Source organism: Mobula birostris, chromosome 25 (assembly GCF_030028105.1).
Source record: "Mobula birostris isolate sMobBir1 chromosome 25, sMobBir1.hap1, whole genome shotgun sequence".
NCBI classification, from domain to species: Eukaryota; Metazoa; Chordata; class Chondrichthyes; order Myliobatiformes; family Myliobatidae; genus Mobula; species Mobula birostris.
The window spans coordinates 52,311,444-52,326,545 of NC_092394.1; the positions used below are offsets into that span (position 1 = coordinate 52,311,444).

The window sequence follows — 15,102 nt, forward strand, 5'->3', positions numbered from 1 at the left end:
CACACAAATTTTAAAGCCTGCAGTCTGGTTACTACTTGGTCTTCTGTTCTAGAAGTGTTCTGTTATTTTTGGTCCTTCTTGGTATCCACATGTTTTTGGTTTAATGTTTGTAAATTTTGAGTTATTTCCAGTGGCTTCTATATCATTTTTATACTATTGAAATTATGCATAATGTTCAATTGTAGTGTAACTGAGCTTAAAAGAAGCTTAATGTAAAAGTCCCCCAGAAATTGTCCCCATTTACGTGTACGGCTTCATTTCCTGATGCTGTCAACTGATGAATTTGTGATTTGCTACTCCATATAGATTAGTTTTCCAGGAAGTAAATGGTTTGCCTTGTTCTTCTTAAAAACTTCACGTGTCTACTTTTAAGAACTAATTTTTATCTCTCCTTTGCAAGTCTAGATTTTTTTCAGCCCTTGTCATTTACTTCCCAGTTCTTTAAACTTTAAGATGGTTGACTCTCAAAAACAAGTGCAAGTAAATTATGGATAATGGTTGTGATAGTATTCATTCCTGTTGGCCATGACCAATCTAAATAATTCACAGTTATGTTTAGTCAGTCTGCAATCCACTTAATTGTCCTCTGACTTCAATGTTTATCGTATATCAATGATCTGCAATTTTTTAAATCCATGCCTACATTTCCCTTTTATCACTTTAAAAAAAAAATAAGGTAGGTCAGCATTGAAAACTTTGACCAGAGGATGCCAATGCAAAAGTTTGTGCTCTGACATCTGGCATTTTTGCTCACTTTCTATTTTATTGTCCAATGTTTCTGCACAGGTAAGATGCTGATACACCAGAAGGATCTACTCTTGCGCTCGGAAGGATCTGCACTCTTGTTGAAATAAGCATGTCTAGTGAATGTTGTAACCCACTATTATAAGATGTTTGAATGCTAACCTCTTTATTGTTGGCAACTGAAATTTTTTTTGAAGTGTCCTGTACTCTTAACGCAGAGTCTTTTCCTACTGACAGGTGTGAAAAGGGAGTAATGTCAATGGTTAATGTTAGGAACTGCATCCGGTTCTATCAGACCGCAGAGGAGCTGAATGCTGTTGCATTACTGAACTACTGTTCTGAAATCATAGCCAGCCATTGGGTGAGTCGCAGGATCGCAATAGCTTGTATTATGTAGCATTGTCAATGTGGTGAAATGTCTTGAGATACTTAGCAAGAAAGATGCACCTAAGGCATAATGTTTAGGTCTAAGTTATGTTTTGTGCTATGTCTTTAGAATAGTTCCAGGTTTGTCCTGAATATTTCTCAGTTATTAACAATTTTTGACTTGGCAACAATTTAATGTTGCCTTTGCTGTGACATCAATAAATTCTCTGCCCATATCAAATGGGCGACTTGAACATTCTTTGCCTCATTTCCCAAGTTGGTGACGTGACCTGCTGAAAATCTACTTCGGTTGATTTATTTGTAGGGATTTGCTTTCTGGGAAATGGGACATTTTTGGAAAATGTTACTTTCGCTTCAGGTGCAATTTAAGATGAGAATTTTTCAGCAACATTTCTAACTTCCTGAAGTCTGTAATATTGAAGTGCTACTGTGAAACATGACACTATTTTGCAATTATGAAAAACTGGTTCTTTGAACTTTACTTTGGTATACCTGATGAGTGAATGATGGGTGCTGGATATGACTATTAACTTGAATTCACCCAGAAATTTGCTTCAAATTCTATCCATATCTTTGAGTATTTGCAGAATTTTCACTGTAAGTTGGAGATTGAATGGCTTTTTTGGCCCCACATTAAATTTTCAGTGAGCCGTGAGGGGATTGGTTTGAACTTGTTTGCTGAAGTAGTTCATTTCCATTATAAAAGTGGTAACTATAGTTTTGCCTTCCATGTCCCTCAAGGGAACGATTGTGTTTGGATGAAATGCAAGATTAAAATGGTCTTTGACTTCTCAATCGGACATAAGCCTTTGATGCTATTGGCCCCTCCCCTGTGTTGTAGCCAAGTTGGTCTTTTAATATGTATTTTATTTTAGTTATTAAATCATTCCTTCACTTGCTATTGCAGGACCTTGTGGCAACAAATTCTTTGCTTATCTTCCAGTTTAATAGTAAGATAGTTTTTTAAAAGTCATTACGATGAGTTAGATACAGGGTAGACCAGTTGCATCAGATTAATAATGTCATCTAGTGGTGAGCATGAGTTACATTTCCCACCCTGACTTGTCATTGTGAAATGTGTAACCCGACTGAGATGCAGATAAAAACAATGCTGTTTTACTTCATAAATAGTAATAAATCAATTAGTTCCTAATCTGTCCTTTTCTCAGCAAGTTCATCTACCCCAATCCACATTTCCATTCCCCAGGACAGGTCACCATTCATTATCTGCAACTATAGCTCATTAATCAAGATCCTTCTTACTAATTTGGTATGATTCTGTTCCTTTGCATGTCTTTTGTAAAACTTTCATTGCTTTTCTAAAGTAATTTTCCTCACCCATGGTATCTACAGAATGATGAATTCTCCTTTGTGATTGATGGGTAGAAACGTAATTTGCAGAAAACTTAGAGAACTGAATGGAAAATTGCACCAAACATGCTATGAAACAGTCATCAGCGTTCTCAACTATATTTAAGGGTTACAGTCAATAAAAGGGAATTAATATCCATTTTAAAAGTAAAATTTTGCTTATTGAGCTAAAATTATATTTTGAAGAATGATCATAATATTCTGTCTTGGTCAGTAGAAAACTATCCCTGTGCTAGGAATCCTGATTATAACAAACTTCGTCCAGCTTCTGAGCTCCATTACTCAGCCAGGTAACTGTGGAATAGTGACTGGTAAATAAGTTTTTTTTTTAATGAAGGATGTGGCCAGAAGCAGCAAAGGTCCTGTGTTTAGAAACAGCAGAATCTTGGCTCAGATATCTAGATTCTGCAAGGATGACTGACACATGGTCATTTTGATTCAGTGTCTTAGTGTCTTGGTGTATATTCACACTCACGATTAGGTTTGGTGCATTTACTTCTCACTGGGTCTGAGAGTAAACAGTTCCACAGTTGCTCTGTGGCTCCTGTCGGATTTGAACTAGGATTGAATCGAATTTTTCTTGAAACTGTTAATCAGAACCAACTGGCATTGATCTAAAATACTAGCTGTTTCTCTCTGCAGTTGCCACTTGACCTGTTCAACATTTCTGGTTTCGTTTTTATCCTGCATCAGCAATAAATGCCCAGATCAGGGACAGAGTGAAGGGCATTCATGACCAGACCTGTCCACTTAACTTCCTCACTGCTCTTTCCTTGGAATATTTAATCACAAAAAGACTATTTGTAGTATTGTTTAGTAGTAACTATTCTCAAGATAATGGACCAGTTGCCAAAAGTGGAGGGAATAAACTTGGCAGTGTGCATGAGGCTGGAATAGAGAACATTACAAGCGATTTGGATACGAGAACTTAAATTACGTCAATGAAGATTACAATGTCAAAGCATTTTCCATTGCACCTTTTAAAAATATTGGCGTTCTGTTGTACAACAATGTGATTAATGCTGTCATTAATTTTGTTAATCACTCAACAGCCTTAAAATAGTTGCTTTGATTATTTATCTATTGGCCCATGTGGGCTACTAAAAGCTGTTTCTGTATTTATCCAGGATGACCTGCAGAAGGATGATTTCAGCAGCATGACTGCTCCTTTATTATACAAAATGATTAAATCAAAAACAGAATACCCTTTGCATAAAGCTATCAAAGTGGAAAGAGAAGATGTTGTATTTCTCCACCTTATTGCAATGGATTCTCAGGTAGAAGTAATAGCTATTAACTAAAGTGCATTAAACAGTGCTGTGATATTGGTGCTTATCTTAATTCTCAACCTTTTTATATTGTAACATTGAGCAATCTTGTCTAGTTCATTGTACGTTAGCTGAAAGGAGTGCATTTTTGCTGTAGCCTTCAAGATGAGCTGCAGCTGCATCTGCAGCAGATATTGGGTGGCACATGGGTCTCGAGAGCAGAGAGGTAGCAGGTCCCAGTTGCACCGAAGTTTAATCTTGACCTTGGCTGCTGTCTGTGGAGTTTACCCTTGGTTTTTACCAGTTCCTCTGGTTTCCTCCCACATACCGAAGAAATGCAGGTTTTCAGGTTAATGATCACTGCTGAGGTGATTGGTAGAATTGGACCGGTGGGGGTGATAGGAATGATACAAATGTGGCATGTGTGCAACATTGATGGTTGAAGACTGAGTTGGAAGAAGGGCCTGTTTCTGTGCTCTGCGATTCAAAGTTAATGAATTATGGGATTTAACTCTGTACAAATGAAACTTCTGAAGAAAAAACAGCCTTGAAAGCAATATTGCTGAGAATTTCTCAGGCGTGCTTATCTTTGAGAATTGCTTATTTCTGTTCTGTGGTTAAAATATTCCCATTATTTTGCATAATATCCTGGGTTACTGGTAATCAATCTGGTTAGTTTATTGGATTTTGCTTAAAAGTTACAAATTGTGGAGTACATTTAACTGGTGAAAAGATTTCAGATTTATTTATTGCATGTACATTGATTTTGTTAACAACCATCACACCTAAGGATGTACAAATGAAATGGAGCTCATTTTGGGAATAAATATTTGCCTCTTTTTAAAGGGATTGTCTGAGTGTGTCAAGCGTGTGTTTAGTAACAGCACCAAAAACAAATCTGGCCAACTTCATTTTGTAGTGTAAAAGAATTTTTTTTTTTTTTTTGATTCTCACAGTGTTCACTAAAGCATTTTATTAATCTATAGTTGCCTGGTAAACTAAATGAACTTGATGATAACGGAGAACTGGCCTTGGATCTGGCTCTGTCTCGACGGCTAGAGAGTATTGCAACAACGCTGGTTAATAACAAAGCAGATGTTGACATGGTGGATAAGAATGGCTGGAGTTTACTTCACAAAGCTATCCAAAGAGGTAAAGTGAAAGTGAACAAACAAAGGTCCATGCATTGATCGTTTAACTGTCCAGAGTTTTCTCCAGTGTTCGGCATGCTCTGTTTATGTGGAATTGGCTCAGTAGCATATTTTGCAAGTTATGAAGATGTGGATCTACTTATTTAGTATAAACCTATTTATACTGCAGCTGCAAGAACCATATATTATAATTGAAATAAAACCAAAATGCTAGAAACTTTGTGTATTCAGCAGCGTGTGAGCAAGGGTGGAAAACATTTAAATCTTTCAGGTTGTTCTCTTTATCAAAGCTGGAGAGATGATGGATACAAAATAAGTACAGAGGGAGTGCAAGGGATAAGGGAACAAAAGACAAAACCTGAAACAGTATCAGGTGAGATTAAATGAAAAGGTGGATGGCAGTTGTGGATAAATTAAATCAGAATCGACCATTTTCAGCAGCTGTTTCTTAGGGTGTGAATGGGGACAATGTTCTTGAATTGTTGTAATTGTAGAATGTATCAAATCTGTAGGTCATTTCCTAAGAGTTCAAGTTTTGTTGTTCCACCCAAAAACTGTTTTCTTCATTAATTCTGTTAATAGCTGATTTTGTTAAAATTTGTCTACATAAACATCGCATTCTGGCACCGCACAGTGAAATAACACAATAATTCTGTGTAATAGTTATTTAATAACCCAAAATTGCCAATTGCACAGTAATTATGCAACTGATGGTAAACCCAGATCTGCTTTACAAGATTCTTTTAAAATACCATTGTCCACTTTGAATCTAACGAATTCAATGGTCGGGCTTCACTGGAGAATTAAACTCCAGTAATTCTTTAGTATCCTTTGGAGATGGAAGACCAGCAATCTTACAGACAGTTCTGTATTTAGTAAAGACCAGCTCTGGAGTAGCCCCTTTATGTGCCTCAGAACAACTGAAAATGGTTGCTTCAGTTTTATACCACCATTTTCTGAACAAAGGAGGATTGGAAATTCCTTTTGTACCTCATTTTGTGTTCTTTGCATTTTTCAATTACTTGTAGAATGTGGGTGTTGCTGGCAAAATTGCAATGTTTTTACTATTTACACATTTGTGTTATTGTTCTTGAAGTAACCTGCCACCTGGAGTTTCATCATTTAGACCAAGTGAAGGAATATTTCCAAGTTTAGATAGTGTGTGACATGGAGGAGCTTGCAGGTAGAATTTTCTTTCCACTTTAAAATGGTAACGTTTGCAGGTTTCAGAAATGCTGTTGAAGAAATGCAAAAAGACAGCTGGTTTGCACTTTTATGTCCAGAACTGCAAGCTATAAATACATTGAAATGTTCTGATGCTTTTCTGACTGTTCAAACTACCATGAGTGATTACTGTCTATTTTTTCTTTACTCTTTGAAAAATTGGAAATTTTAGAGGTTTTTCACAAATCATAAGGGCAAATCAAACTTTCCAAGTTATTTTTTTGTATAGACAAACATGCTTGTTTCTAATGTGAAGCAGTTTTGATAAGATATTATAATTTAGCTAATTCGATCACTGTCATAAGTCCATGTGCATGGAAAGGAATATGACCAAGAAGGGCAAAACATTTAATTTTTAAAAAATTTTTGCCTGTCTTGTATGGGGACAGACAACAGTTAAAGAGCTTTAGTTTCCCCTGCTACTATTTGAATGAAACAGTTATTTGATCAGTTTAGCTCCTTATTATTTTCAGAATCAAGTTTATTATCACATCATGAAATGTTATTTTCTGGATGCACTACACTGCAAGACATAAATTGTTTTAAGTTACAATAAAAAAAATGGTGTAAGAGAGTAGTGAGATACTGCTCGTTGGTTCACGGACTGTTCAGCAATCTGATGACGGGAAGAAGCTGCCCTTAAAACCTTGTGTGGGTTTTCAAGGCTCTTGTACCACCACTTTGATAGTAATAAAGAGAAGAGTGCATGTCCTGGACGGTAAGGGTCCTTCTCCATGAGGCACTGCTTTTTAAAAATGTTTTTGCTGGTGGGGAGGGTTGTGCTAGCTGAGAATGTTTTCCATGGTGCATCTGTAGAAATTTCATGGTCTTTGATGACAGACCAAACCACCTCAAATTATTAATGAAGTAGAACTGCTGGCATACCTTCTTCATGATTACAAAAAGGGGGGGAGGGTGGTTTCATTGAAACCTATCAAATGTTGAAAGGCCTCAATAGAGTAGATGTGGGGAGGATGTTTCCTATAGTGAAGGAGTCTAAGACCAGAGGATACAGCCTCAGAATAGAGGGATGTCCATTTAGAATGGAGATGAGGAATTTCTTTAGCCAGATAGTGGGAAAGCTGTAGAATTCATCACTACAGGCGGCTGTGGAGGCCAAGTCATATTTAAGGCAGAGGTTGATAGTTTCCTGATTAGTTAGAGTGTGAAAGGATATGGGGAGAAGGCAGGAGACTGGGTCCGATAGGGAAATGGATCATCCATGACGAAATGGCCAAATCCTACTCTTATATCTTGCGGTCTTAGATGTTGATGCCTTTTTTGCTGTATGGGTTCTGATTGTAATTTGTGAGTGCACTGCCACAGATATGGCAGTTGGACCAGCAGACCTCCTGTAAAACTGTTCGTTATAACTTGGTGGACTCATGGTCTGAAGAATGGGAAGCTGGGTCTGTTCTGAATCCATCTCGTTCAGATTTGCAGCCTTATAAAACATGTCCTTCTATATGGTCTTGCCAGAGAGCAGTATAATAAAGAAATGATGCACACAAAAGAATACTGTTCATTTTGTTGTAATACTATGAGTTTTATTTAGTCACCTCCCCCACCCCCCCATTATTAATGCAATTAAGCCAAAAGCACCAACTTCTTCCTCAGTCCACCAGCCTTCTTCAAGTATTAGTCTGGTTTCCTTTGCAAAGCTTTTGAATTTCCTGTCGTTACCTTCAAAGATTTCAAAGGTACATTTAATGTCAGAGAAATATACATCCTGAAATGCTTTTTCTTTGCAACCATCCACGAAAACAGAGGAGTGCCCCCAAAGAATAACAGTTAAATGTTAGAGCCCCAAAGTCACCCCCCCGCTTCCTTCCCTCCCGTGCGTAGGTGGCAGTAAGCAACAATCTCCCCCCCCTCCCCTCACCAGCAAAAAAAAACATCGGCACCCGCCACCATGCACTCAAGTGTGAGCAAAGCAACAGCAAAGACACAGACTTGCAGTACCCCAAAAACTACTTGTTCACCAGGTATTTGACATACCACAGGCTCTCTCTCCCTAATAAGGGAGAAAGTGGTGTTTCTGTTTCACAGCAAGAGGGGAGACATAACAAACAACTCGCTGGTTTACGATGTTAGAAGTCTGTTGTGTCACTTTTTCCGAGCTCTGTGCCCAAAGATCTCGGGTCTCTGGCCACACGGCCCTAGATCTTCCATCTCCCATGACACACCGGTCTTCTGCCTGGACACTGACCTCCGACTCCCCCCTATCTCCAGAGCCACGAAATCTCAGTCCTCTGAAGGCGAGCAAAGCTCTTTGGCCGAACCCTTGGCGTGCTGAATAATGGCCATTTGTCAAACCCCGAGAATGGGTCCCATTCCCGCGTAAGAACCGTAGTCAGCGTGTAACTCCAGGTCATGGTCTTCAAAAGAACCCTGAAAGGGGAAAGTAGAGATATTAAAGATGGAAATAGAGCTTTTTCCGAAGATGCAAGTAAAGGAGTTACCCATTAGACTCCATTAATCGTCCTAAGCTTTTCATTTCCGATTATAACTTTTTCAGTAGCATTTGTTTTGCTCCTTATCACAGTTATCTCAATTGCTTAATCTTTGTCCTCTAGTTATTGTCAGTGTGCAGCTTTGAATTAAAATCAAAACCTTATGGTTTGCACATTCTATTTCCTGTTTTTTTTTTTTTTAAACTCATTTAAGCATTTTATCTTCCTCATTTTTTGGAAATGGTTCCTGGGTATCCCATAGTAAACTTATGAAAGACATGCTGGAAAGACTTGATCCATTAGTGGCTCTGTAATGTACTTCCTGTAGTCTGGCCTTACGCAGCATTTGTTTAGTCACATTATGCTGTGATGTGTTTTAAATTTTTACAATCCTGCCAAGTAGTGATCTTGGACATATTAAGTGGTGTGTGGGTTTGGAGCTAAATATGTTCAATGTTTTGTTTTAACCTAGGTGATGAATTCTCTGCTAGCTTCTTGATTCGGAATGGCTCTTGTATAAATGCAGCTACGTATGGTGAGCAGGAGACATCACTTCACCTTGTGGCCTCATATAGTCACAAAAGCCACTCGTCAGAAGCAATGACAGGAATGGCACATATTGCACAAGCACTTTTAGAAGCAGCTGCCAATCCTAATATGCAGGATAGCAAAGGACGGTGAGTAACCATTGAGATGATGTTGGGTTTTTTGGGGGCATGTTGCCCAGTGAGTGACATCCAAAAGGATCATTGGAGGGTCGGGAAAAGAAGGCAAGAGAATATTCCAGATGCTCCCTGGTCTCCTTGTGTGATGGGCTGGAACCTACTGAGAATTGCCAAAACTTAGTCTGCACTCCCAGCATCGAGAATTATGAAATTCCCATGTGGATTTAGAATTCCCAGACCTGCTGCGCTTCAACACTGGAGCACAAACCGGCTGCATTGTTTGGTTTCATCAGTTAGAAATTAGAACTGTGAGGAATGGCCAGTGAGGGACTTTGAATGCGGTGGAATGGCTACAGAGTTAAATGACAAATAGCAGATAAATTTGAAATAGTAAAATGTTTTTAATGGGTTTGGACTTTTAAATTAATTAAATATTTCTTGAATGTTTCTGACTAGTTCTAACATTCAGAAGCAAAATTCTTGGTAGCTGACAAGGACCAAGATGGTGCAGCTTTGCCAGCTAATGGGTGTCACATATTTTACGAAAAGGTCTTTTCTGGTTTATGTGAGTGAGAAACATTGTTGTTCAAGGTTTTGACTCTATAAAGACTTGGGATTGCACTACACACATTAACACTATGACGTGATGCCAGTGTTTCTGTCACTAATTCTGTGATTTCAACATGGCCCTTGCTGAAAATGGGAAGAGCACAGATGCCTTGCTCTTCTCAGATGTAGTAGAGTTCAGAAAATAAACCTATGGTTTGTAAGAAAAAGAATTTATATGCATGAAATATCCTGTAGTGTCTGCAAGAAATGGAGATGGATCCTAGTCATAATCACGTAGCATGAAAACAAACTGATGCATTCCAATGTCCTGGCCAGTACTAAGAGACAGTAAAGCTAAATGCAGCCATTACAAAGTTTATAGGGAAGGAGATTACTGTTTAAACTTTCTTGTCATTCCACACTGAGGAGCTGAAAGTTTTCTTAAAACCCTTTGGATAAAATGTTTTGGGAACAAAAATGCTGATATTGGTATAATGTGAATCTCATTAAAAAAAATAGTGCAATATGTTTTACTCCACCTGGAATTTGCTCTCTGAGCTGCACACCATCCTGATTTGCAAATGTGTTGACCTTCGGGTCAAAATCTCAAAAACCCTGGCCCAAACAGCATTTTGGGTATACCACGCCAAGGGCTACAGCAGTTCAGGAAGGGAGCTCATTGCTAGGGCATCTGGGAATAGGCATTTAAATATTGACTCTTTAAGCATGCACAATGATTCTTGAATATTTTGTCTATTTACACAAGTCTACAAAGGAAATTTTTTTTGGGGAGAGATGGTGCTACCAAGTGGCTAAAGTAAAGATCTGTGTTTAATTATACACTTGGTTACCATTGTTTACAGTAGCTTTGAACAGTGCTTGTTACTGTGTTGTATTAATACCTTTCATTATGTGTTTATGTAACACTCAGTCTGCTTTACAATTGGTTGCAGTGTAGATCATAAAAATATAGGAGCAGAATTAGGCCATTTGGCCCATTGCGTCTGCTCTACCATTTCATCATGGTTGATCCAATTTTCCTCTCAGCCATGTATCGCTTCACACCTTGACCAGTCAAAAATCTATCAACCTCTGCCTCAAATATACATTAAAAACTTGGTCTCCAAAGCTACCCATGCCTGTGGCAAAGAATTCCACAGATCGGCCACCCTCTGGCTGAAGCAATTCCTCCTCATCTCCGTTCTAAAAGGACATCCCTCTATTCTGAGGCTGTGTCCTCTGGTCTTAGACTCTTCCATCATAGGAAGCATCCTCTCTACATCCACTCTATCAAGGCCTTTTACCATTAGATAGGTTTCAATGAGGTCACCCCTCATTCTTCTGAATTCCAGTGAATACAGGCCCAGAGCCATCAGATACTCATATAACAAGCCATTCAACCCTGGAATCATTTTTGTGAACCTCCTTTGAACTCTCTCCAGTTTCAGCACATCCTCACAGTTCTAATTTCTAACTGATGAAACCAAACAATGCAGCCGGTTTGTGCTCCAGTGTTGAAGCGCAGCAGGTCTGGGAATTCTAAATCCACATGGGAATTTCATAATTCTCGATGCTGGGAGTGCAGACTAAGTTTTGGCAATTCTCAGTAGGTTCCAGCCCATCACACAAGGAGACCAGGGAGCATCTGGAAAAGGGGCCCAAACCTGCTCACAATACTCAAAGTGAGGCCTCACCAATAATTTATAAAGTTTCAGCATTACATCCTTGCTTTTATATTCTAGTCCTCTTCAAATGGATGCTAACATTGCATTTGTCTTCCTCACCACAAACTCAAACTGCAAATTAACCTTCAGGGAATCCTGCACAAGTACCCCCAATCCCTTTGCGTCTCAGTTTTTTGTATTTTCTCTTCATTCAGAAAATAGTCACCCTTTAATTTCTCCCAAAGTGCATGACTATGCACTCCCCAACACTATTTCATCTGCCATCTTTTTTGCCCATTCTCCTAATCTGTCTGAGTCCTTAAGTAGCCTCTCTACTTCCTCAAACTACCTGACCCTCCACCTATCTTCATATCATCTGCAAACTTTGCAACAAAGCCTTCAATTCCATCATCCAAATCATTGACATTTAACGTAAAAAGACCCCTGTGGAACACCACTAGTCACTGGCAGCCAGTCAGAAAAGGCTCACTTTATGCCCACTCTGTGGCTCCTGCCAATCAGCTTTATCCATGCTTAATCTTTCCTGTAATACCATGGTTCGTAGTTTGTAAAGGCCTTCTGAAATTCCAAGTACACAACATCAGGCAAGATTTTGCCTTGAGGAAACAATGGCCTATTTTATCATTTGCTTCCAAGTACCCTGAGACCTCATCCTTAAAAATTGATTCCCAACATCTTCCCAACCACTGAGGTCAGGCTACAGTTTCCTTTCTTCCGCCTGTCTTCCTTCTTGAAGAGTGGAGTGGCATTTACAATTTTCCAGTCTTCCAGAGCCATTATAGAATGTAGTGATTCTTGAAAGGTCATTACTAAACCTCCTTGATCTCTTCAGCCGCCTTTTTCATTTCAGAACTCTTGGGGTGTATACCATCTGGTCCAGGTGATTTATCTACCTTCAGACCTCTGTTTCCCAAGAACCTTTTCTTTAGTTATGGTAACTTCACACATTTCATGCCCCTGACACCTGGAACTTCCACCATACTGCTAGTGTCTTCCACAGATGTAAAATACTTAGTTCATCTACAATTTCCACGTGCTCCACTGCTAGCTCTCCAGCATCGTTTTCCAGTGGTCCGATATCTACTCTCACCTGTCTTTTACACTTAACGTATCTGAAGAAATTTTTGGTATCCTCTTAATAATATTGGCTAGCAAACTTCCGTATTCCATCTTTACCTTCTCAATGACTTTTTTAGTTGTCTTCTGTTGGTATTTGAAAGCTTCCCAAACCTCTAACTTCCCACTAATTTTTGCTCTATTTTATGCCCTCTCTTTGGCTTTAATGTTGGTTTTGACTTCTCTTGTTAGCCACGGTTGTGTCATCTTTCCTTTAGAATACTTCCTCTTTGGGACGTATATATCCTGGCCCTTCCGAATTGCTTCCAGGAATTCTAACCCTTTCTGCTTTGCTGTGTTCCCTGCCTATATTCTTTTCCAATCAATTCTGGCCATCTCCCTTCTCATGCCTCTGTAATTCCCTTTACTCCACTGTAATACTGATGCATTTGACTTTAGCTTCTCCTTCTCAAATTTCAGGGTGAATTCAATCATATTATGATCACTTGCCCCAAGAGATTTTTTTTTAACCTGAAGCTCTCTAATCAATTCTGGTTCATTGCACAGCACCCTCATTCTCCAGTGGGCTCAACCATGAGCTGCTCTACAAAGCCATCTCGTAGGCACTCTAGAAATTCCCCCTCCTATAATCCTGCACCAACCTGATTTTTCCAATATACCTGCATATTGAAGTCCCCCATGACTATTGTAACATTGCCCTTTTGGCATGCATTTTCCATCTCCCATTGCAATTTGTAGAACATATCCTTACCACTGTTTGGGAGTATGTATACAACTCCCATCAGGGTCTTTTTACCCTTGCAGTTCCTTAGCTCTATCCACAATATCCACCTTCTGACCCTATGTTACCTCCTTCTAATGATTTGCTTTCATTTTTTTTTTTTACTAACAGAGCAACGCCGCCCCCTCTGCTTTCCTACCTGTCCTTTCGATACAGTGTGTATCCTTGGACATTAAGCTCCCAGCTACAATCTTTCAGCCATGATTCTGTGATGCCTACAACATCATACCTGCCTATCTGCAACTGTGCTGCAATTTCATCTACCTTATTCTGTGTACTGTGCGTATTCAGATCCCTGCTTGGTGATCAATTCGTAATGGAGGGATGCATTTGTTTCTGACTGAAACGTGACATGAAATTCTGGGAACATTTGAAATATGCAACACTTCATTTATGAAAGCTTTGTATGATAACTCCCTCAATGACTTCTGTTCCTTCCCTACACAGGACACCTTTGCACACGTCTATATTGGCAGGAAATGAGCATGTCTTCACACTGTTACTGCAGTCTAAACGGTAAGTATTTGATTAAACCTTCTAAATGAAACTTAAACTCTTCAATTCTGAAGTCAAGTTTTATACCTTGGCAGATTCAGTGCCAATTTTTAAATGTTTGTTCTAGATGTGACTTGGAGCTGAAGGACCATGAGGGAAATACTGCGCTGTGGTTAGCACTTCAGGATATAACAGTGGATTCTGATCAGTCAGTGAATCCTTTTGATGATGTTCAGGTTGTGAATGGCACATCGTTTGATGAGAACAGTTTGGCTGCAAAACTTATTAAATGGGGCAGTAATCCAGATGCTCCAGATGCAAAAGGTAAGGAAAGTTGGATATAATATTAGATGATTGCAACTTCTAAAGTCATTCTGGTATGACCAAGTCATTTCCAGTGCGAGGACCTCCTGAGTTGATGCATCAAGGACTTGTTTGGCATATATACCGTACTGTGCTAAAGTCTTAGGCTTATATATGTAACTAGGCTGCCTAAAACTTTTGCACAGTACAGTATGTTATGTCTTTCCCATTACCAAATAACACTTAATACTACTGAGCTAATATAAAGCTAAGTACTCTTCTGTTTCCCAACCACCTTCCCATTTTAACCAATATACAGTACTGTGCAAAAGTCTTGGGCACCCCAGAGATAGATAGATAGAGAGAGAGAGAGATATTCCCCTCCCCCCATAGAATGTATAGTTTCCCTTTGCATTGCACAAGGAATGCTCAATCAACAAAACTCAATTTTACTCTTTCTATATTGTTGCTAGACCAATTTATTATTCTGTGAAATTTATTGTATTGTGGCGACCCACTTTCTAGCGCACACGAACCGGCTCACAACAGCGCGCGCAGGCAGAGGGCCGGCCCCAAAAAGGGCGCCAGGCCATCTCCACCAGCAGGGGGAAAATCATGCGCGCGGAAAGGGTCTGGGAATATGCATTCCCCACAGCAATCCCGCCCAGGGAGGGTGGGAATGGGAAGGCTTTAAAGCAGGCCGCGAAGTTTGAATAAATCTCTTTATCGCAACTCCAATTCACCGACTCCGTGTGGTTATTCTAACGCTGTGTGTAGCACACTGCTACAGTATATCCTTTCAACTCATGAACTTCATGGTATGAAACTGGATAGGTAAGAGAGGGCAGTATATGTTGCTTTAATGTTACAATTAAACTTTGGTGTCATATTAGCAGATTTTCCAAGTTTTATTCCTAATTTTATTCCTATTAATGCTCCAAGACATTTT

General features: G+C 39.2%; 1 protein-coding gene across 1 annotated transcript in view; it reads left to right on the plus strand.

The window, feature by feature from the left end:
- The window catches only part of ankfy1 (ankyrin repeat and FYVE domain containing 1), a 95,831-nt gene that overhangs the window by 23,846 nt on the left and 56,883 nt on the right, over positions 1–15,102 (plus strand). The window contains exons 5-10 of the mRNA XM_072242828.1: positions 982–1,105; positions 3,630–3,779; positions 4,757–4,922; positions 9,071–9,275; positions 13,803–13,871; positions 13,978–14,174. Coding sequence (XP_072098929.1) covers positions 982–1,105; positions 3,630–3,779; positions 4,757–4,922; positions 9,071–9,275; positions 13,803–13,871; positions 13,978–14,174 — 911 coding nt within the window. The remainder of the gene's footprint in view (positions 1–981; positions 1,106–3,629; positions 3,780–4,756; positions 4,923–9,070; positions 9,276–13,802; positions 13,872–13,977; positions 14,175–15,102) is intronic.